The sequence below is a fragment of the Micropterus dolomieu genome, linkage group LG10 (genome assembly GCF_021292245.1).
Source record: "Micropterus dolomieu isolate WLL.071019.BEF.003 ecotype Adirondacks linkage group LG10, ASM2129224v1, whole genome shotgun sequence".
Classification (NCBI taxonomy): Eukaryota; Metazoa; Chordata; class Actinopteri; order Centrarchiformes; family Centrarchidae; genus Micropterus; species Micropterus dolomieu.
In genome coordinates, this window is record NC_060159.1 from 29,578,371 (window position 1) to 29,584,981 (window position 6,611).

Consider the following 6,611-nt stretch of genomic DNA (forward strand, 5'->3'; position numbering starts at 1 on the left):
CAGCCGTATCCTTAAGGTCCCGGGTCTTAGAGAGCAGCCGTATCCTTAAGGTCCCGGGTCTTAGAGAGCAGCCGGTCCCGGGTCTTAGAGAGCAGCCGGTCCCGGGTCTTAGAGAGCAGCCGTATCCTTAAGGTCCCGGGTCTTAAAGAGCAGCCGTATCCATAAGGTCCCTGGTCTTAAAGAGCAGCCGTATCCTTAAGGTCCCTGGTCTTAAAGAGCAGCCGTATCCTTAAGGTCCCGGGTCTTAAAGAGCAGCCGTATCCTTAAGGTCCCGGGTCTTAAAGAGCAGCCGTATCCTTAAGGTCCCTGGTCTTAAAGAGCAGCCGTATCCTTAAGGTCCCGGGTCCAAAAAGAGCAGCCGTATCCTTAAGGTCCCGGGTCTTAAAGAGCAGCCGTATCCTTAAGGTCCCGGGTCTTAAAGAGCAGCCGTATCCATAAGGTCCCGGGTCTTAAAGAGCAGCCGTATCCTTAAGGTCCCGGGTCTTAGAGAGCAGCCGTATCCTTAAGGTCCCGGGTCTTAAAGAGCAGCCGTATCCTTAAGGTCCCGGGTCTTAGAGAGCAGCCGTATCCTTAAGGTCCCCACAAAGGTAGAAATATAGTACAAACACACAGTAAACAAAGGGGGTGATCGTGGGTCTGGTTCTGGTCTCAGTCCCAGTCTCAGCAGGGTCGGGGAGCATCTGCAGGTGGGGCGGACTCTCAGCAGGAGCTGTCCCGTCTGAAGGCGGAGCTTGATAAGAAGGTCCTTTTCTACGAGGAGGAGCTGCTGAGGAGAGACTCCGCCCACTCCTCCGAGATCAAGAACCTCCGCAAAGACCTGCACGAGTCCGAGGGGGCCCAGCTCGCTGCCAACAAGGAGCTGCTGCAGCTCCGAGACAAGCTGGACAAGGCCAAGAGGGACAGGTGAGTCCTGAACCAGGTTAAACCAGAGGGACAGGTGAGTCCTGAACCAGGTTAAACCAGAGGGACAGGTGAGTCCTGAACCAGGTTAAACCAGAGGGACAGGTGGGTTCTGATCCAGGTTTTGTGTGGTGTCCCTGCAGACAGACTGAGATGGATGAAGCCGTTGCAGCTTTGAAGGAGAAACACGAACGAGAGAAAAACCTGCTGACAGAAGAAAACCGCAAACTGACGGCTGAAACCGACAAGGTGACCAGGAGCTGAGGTCCTGAAGGTCTCAGTCTGGTCCAGGTCTTGATTTAAAGGGTTGTGTACCTGATCAAGTTTGCTTTGTTAACGTGGTTTCACTAACCGATTGGTAGAAACTCGTCCAGGAAACGTCGAACGTGGTTCTTTCTCCAAGTCGTCGCTGAGCGGAAGGTACTGCAGACCTTTACCGACTTCTCCACCAGCATCAGGAGAACACGCGCAGCCCAAACTGACCAATCGCGCGTTCGCTCCATAGCTCCACTGTTAACGCTTCTGATGGACGCAGTCTCTCTGCCGCCAGCCGTTCGGCCGATCGACTTCACGCTTGGCGGCTGAGAAGCCGAGGACGAGCAGCGTCCAGCTCTCAGCGTAGCGTGTTGAGAGGGGACTCCTTTAACTGTTACACGGCCGAGCGGCGTGCTGGGTGCAGCTCGCTGTCCGGCGCTGGCTGCAGTACTAGAACAGGCGGAGAAAGAGAGACCGGAGACGTTCCATGGTAGCATCTGGTCCCGAGCAAACCTTCACCTTCCTTCTGCAGCCAGCAGGGGGCGACTCCTCCGGCTGCAGGAAGAAGTCTCTGAGAAAATGTTTCTACTTGTCAGCTGATTTATTCCCTCAGTAAACTCTTTCCTGATGAGTTTCTGGTCTCAGTCGCTAGTTTCAAGTATTCTTCAACACAGCATGATGTTCATTTAGTAAATTATGGTCCCGTTTAGAGGAACAGAGACCAGGAAGCAGGGGGGCTAAAAGGTGACTGACAAGCTGTCAATCAGGATAGAGGCGACTCGTATCCGCTGCTCTGTGAACGTTTAACCAGCGCCGCTGAAAAAGCTCATCAGGAGTCAGCTGCTCATTTTTCAGGAAGTACGTTTTGTTTTAAGCCTGTTTGTCGCTAGCTAAAATTAGCATCCCAGCTAATATTACAGCTAACGTGAAGTCAAGATGCACCTCGCTAACCAAGCTGGCTAGCTCCAAATCTGGTCACGTCTGGTTCTAAAAAAACAAGATGGCGACGGCCAAAATGCCAAACTGGAGGCTTCAGAACGACAGTCCACAAACCTTATAAGTAGTTAGCTGTTAGCATCGATAGCGGCCGGTCGATCTAAAGCTGAGCGCTGGTCGAGAAAGTCGCAGCAACAACTCCCGTAAGGTGAAGTATGAATCCTGCTTGGTGCTGGGAGGACAGACTGAGACCTCAGTACTTCTGCTGTTACTGCAGTATTACTGTAGTATTACTGCAGTACAGCTGTTGTACTGTATAATAATGTTTTAAAACTGTGCGTGGTTGGTCATGTGACCATCCTCTATGTTTCTTGTAAGCCCATATGGGACCAATCACAGTAAATGTCCTGCTGCTGTTACTACACATGCTCAGTTGGTAACGCCGCTCCTCTGGCGCCCCCTCAGCTGTGTTCGTTTGTGGATAAATTGACGGCCCAGAACCGTCAGCTGGAGGACGATCTGCAGGACCTGTCGTCTAAGAAGGAGAGCGTGGCCCACTGGGAGGCCCAGATCGCAGAGATCATCCAGTGGTGAGTCCGGCGGTCTGAAGGTGCGGTTCTGTGGCGGGCCACCGGGGGCGCTCTTTACTTACCCGTGTGTGTGTGTGTGTGTGTTCAGGGTGAGCGATGAGAAGGATGCTCGAGGCTACCTTCAGGCTCTGGCCACCAAGATGACGGAGGAGCTGGAAACCCTGCGCGGCTCCAGTCTGGGAACGAGACCTCTGGTAACACACAGACACTCAGAACCAGTACGAACCGGGTCAGTCGGGGTGGTACCTCTGCACCTGTCCGTCTGTGTTCTGATATATTCTCCTAATCTGCTGTCTTAGCCTGAGTCAGGACTGGCCACACCTCCCAAGAAGCCCTGGCCTCCTATTGGTGGAGACAGGAGGGTGAGTGTGTCAGTCACTGCTTCTAGCCAATCAGGATACACTTGTTATGGGCGGGGCCTAAGAAGCTTGCATGGCTATTGGGTTGCATGTCTGTCACTCATAATAAAGCAGGGAATTCCTGGACCTTGAGACTCTTCCAGGGGTCCTTCAGGGAATTCCTGGACCTTGAGACTCTTCCAGGGGTCCTTGGTTTTAGGGGTTCTCATATTATCAGAGAGTCCTTCTGTTAATTCGAGGGGTCTTTGAAGAATGTCAGGGTTGTTGAGGGGGTCACAAGGTACTTTGTGGGAGTTTCAGGGTCCTCAGAGTCCTTAAAGGAATTCCAGGGGTCTTGGAGGGAAATCCTGGGTTAAAAAGGATTTGCAGGATTCCTGACTTAGTGAACCAGGTTTTTTAGGGGTCCTGGTGAGGTCAAGGGGTCCTTGGATGATTCCAGTAGTCTTTGATTGCAGGGTCTTTTGGATGTCATATGATGTCATATCCCACAGCAGCGTCATCGGCGTCGTCGTGGCCGTGGCTCAGGAGGTGGAGGGGAGCGTCCTCTGAGCACAGTGTTCGATCCCCCCTCCTCCTGTCCACGTGTCTGAACCTCCCGAGTGTGAATACTTCAGATTAAAGCGCTTTCTCATCATTCATCAGAAGGTCATATGGGATCGCACGATTCATAGGCTGCTCTGATTGGCCGACTGCTCCATCTGTTGCGGCCTATTAGATGAAACTTCCTTGTGAAGCTGCGGCGGCCTCCGCCTGCAGCTTCACTGCCGTCTACCCCATCTGACCGTCTCCCTGTCTGTCTCCCGGTCTTCCCACTTGTCCCCCCAGGACCCCCTGTGGAAGGTGCGTCGCAGCCAAAAGTTGGACATGTCTGCTCGCCTGGAGCTTCAGTCGGCCCTGGACGCTGAGATCAGAGCCAAACAGCTGGTTCAGGAGGAGCTGCGCAAAGTCAAAGCTGCCAACATCCACCTGGAGAGGTCAGAGGTCACACGGGGACAAAGCTCACCTGTCTCTGCCCTTACCTGTCTCTGTATTCACCTGTCTCTGTCCCTACCTGTCTCTGTCCTTACCTCTCTCTGCTCACCTTCCTCTGTCCTTACCTGTCTCTGCCCTCACCTGTCTTTGTATTCACCTCTCTCTGTCCTCACCTCTCTCTGTCCTTACCTGTCTTTGTATTCACCTGTCTCTGTCCTCACCTCTCTCTGTCCCTACCTGTCTCTGCCCTCACCTGTCTCTGTATTCACCTCTCTCTGCCCTCACCTGTCTCTGTCCCTACCTGTCTCTGCCCTCACCTCTCTCTGTCTTTACCCGTCTCTGTCCTTAACTGTCTCTGTATTCACCTGTCTCTGTCCTTACCTCTCTCTGTCCTTACCTGTCTTTGTATTCACCTCTCTCTGTCCTCACCTCTCTCTGTCCCTACCTGTCTCTGCCCTCACCTGTCTCTGTATTCACCTCTCTCTGTCCTCACCTGTCTCTGCCCTCACCTGTCTCTGTCCCTACCTGTCTCTGCCCTCACCTCTCTCTGTCTTTACCCGTCTCTGTCCTTAACTGTCTCTGTATTCACCTGTCTCTGTCCTTACCTCTCTCTGCTCACCTTCCTCTGTCCTTACCTGTCTCTGCCCTCACCTGTCTTTGTATTCACCTCTCTCTGTCCTCACCTCTCTCTGTCCTTACCTGTCTCTGTATTCACCTGTCTCTGTCCCTACCTGTCTCTGTCCTTACCTCTCTCTGCTCACCTTCCTCTGTCCTTACCTGTCTCTGCCCTCACCTGTCTTTGTATTCACCTCTCTCTGTCCTCACCTCTCTGTCCTTACCTGTCTTTGTATTCACCTCTCTCTGTCCTCACCTCTCTCTGTCCCTACCTGTCTCTGCCCTCACCTGTCTCTGTATTCACCTGTCTCTGTATTCACCTGTCTCTGCCCTCACCTGTCTCTGTCCCGACCTGTCTCTGCCCTCACCTCTCTCTGTCTTTACCCGTCTCTGTCCTTAACTGTCTCTGTATTCACCTGTCTCTGTCCTTACCTCTCTCTGCTCACCTTCCTCTGTCCTTACCTCTCTCTGTCCTCGCCTGTCTCTGTCCTCACCTCTCTCTGCTCATCTTTCTCTGTCCTCACCTGTGTGTGTGTGTGTGTGTGTGTGTCCCTTTCTCTGTCCTCACCTGTCTCTGCCCTCACCTCTCTCTGCTCATCTTTCTCTGTCCTCACCTGTGTGTGTGTGTGTGTGTGTGTGTGTGTCCCTTTCTCTGTCCTCACCTGTCTCTGTCCTCACCTGTGTCTGTATTCACCTGTCTCTGCCCTCACCTGTCTCTGTCCTTACCTGTCTCTGCCCTCACCTGTCTTTGTATTCACCCCTCTCTGCCCTCACCTCTCTCTGCTCATCTTTCTCTGTCCTCACCTGTGTGTGTGTGTGTGTGTGTGTGTCCCTTTCTCTGTCCTCACCTGTGTCTGTATTCACCTGTCTCTGCCCTCACCTGTCTCTGTCCTTACCTGTCTCTGCCCTCACCTGTCTTTGTATTCACCCCTCTCTGTCCTCACCTCTCTCTGCTCATCTTTCTCTGTCCTTACCTGTGTGTGTGTGTGTGTGTGTGTGTCTCTCTCTGTCCTCACTTCTCTCTGCTCACCTTTCTCTGTCCTTACCTGTGTCTGTATTCACCTGTCTCTGTCTACACCTGTGTCTGTATTCACCTGTCTCTGTCTACACCTGTGTCTGTATTCACCTGTCTCTGCCCTCACCTGTCTCTGTCCTTACCTTTCTCTCTCTGTCCTTACCTCTCTCTGTCCTTACCTCTCTCTGCTCACCTCTCTCTCTGTCCTTACCTGTCTCTGCCCTTACCTGTCTCTGTATTCACCTTTCTCTGCCCTCACCTGTCTCTGTCCTTACCTGTCTCTCTCTGTCCTTACCTCTCTCTGCTCACCTTTCTCTGTCCTTACCTGTCTCTCTGCCCTCACCTCTCTCTCTGCCCTCACCTGTCTCTGCCCTCACCTCTCTCTCTGCCCTCACCTGTCTCTGCCCTCACCTGTCTCTGTCCTCACCTGCCTCTGTCCTTACCTCTCTCTGCTCATCTTTCTCTGTCCTTACCTGTCTCTCTCTGTCCTTACCTCTCTCTGTCCTTACCTGTGTCTCTCTCTGTCCTCACCTCTCTGTCCTCACCTCTCTCTGCTCATCTTTCTCTGTCCTTACCTGTGTCTGTATTCACCTGTCTCTGTCCTCACCTGTCTCTCTCCTCGTCTCTCTGCCCTCACCTGTCTGCAGTAAGCTGAAGGAGTCTGAGGAGAGGAGCAGGGAGATGGGGGAGCAGATGGAGGGTCTGAAGAAAGACATGGAGGAGAGTCGCTCCCGCTCTGACAAAGGTGAGTCCACCTGGAGCCTTCAGGGCCTCTGTTAGTCCACCTGGAGCCCTCAGGGCCTCTGTTAGTCCACCTTGTTAGTCCACCTGGAGCCCTCAGGGCCTCTGTTAGTCCACCTTGTTAGTCCAACTGGAGCCCTCAGGGCCTCTGTTAGTCCACCTTGTTAGTCCAACTGGAGCCCTCAGGGCCTCTGTTAGTCCACCTTGTTAGTCCACCTGGAGCCCTCA

At 53.1% G+C, this 6,611-nt stretch overlaps 1 protein-coding gene across 3 annotated transcripts in view; it reads left to right on the forward strand.

The window, feature by feature from the left end:
* cdc42bpb (CDC42 binding protein kinase beta (DMPK-like)) overlaps window positions 1–6,611 on the forward strand; it is a 49,021-nt gene that overhangs the window by 21,565 nt on the left and 20,845 nt on the right. For 2 of the 3 annotated variants that reach the window (XM_046060770.1, XM_046060769.1), the window contains exons 14-19: window positions 653–903; window positions 1,044–1,149; window positions 2,557–2,681; window positions 2,770–2,875; window positions 3,866–4,014; window positions 6,290–6,387. In XM_046060770.1, the coding sequence (XP_045916726.1) occupies window positions 653–903; window positions 1,044–1,149; window positions 2,557–2,681; window positions 2,770–2,875; window positions 3,866–4,014; window positions 6,290–6,387 (835 nt within the window). Of the gene's footprint in view, window positions 1–652; window positions 904–1,043; window positions 1,150–2,556; window positions 2,682–2,769; window positions 2,876–2,980; window positions 3,044–3,865; window positions 4,015–6,289; window positions 6,388–6,611 lie in introns of all 3 variants that reach the window. The other variant, XM_046060768.1, reaches the window with a different exon arrangement.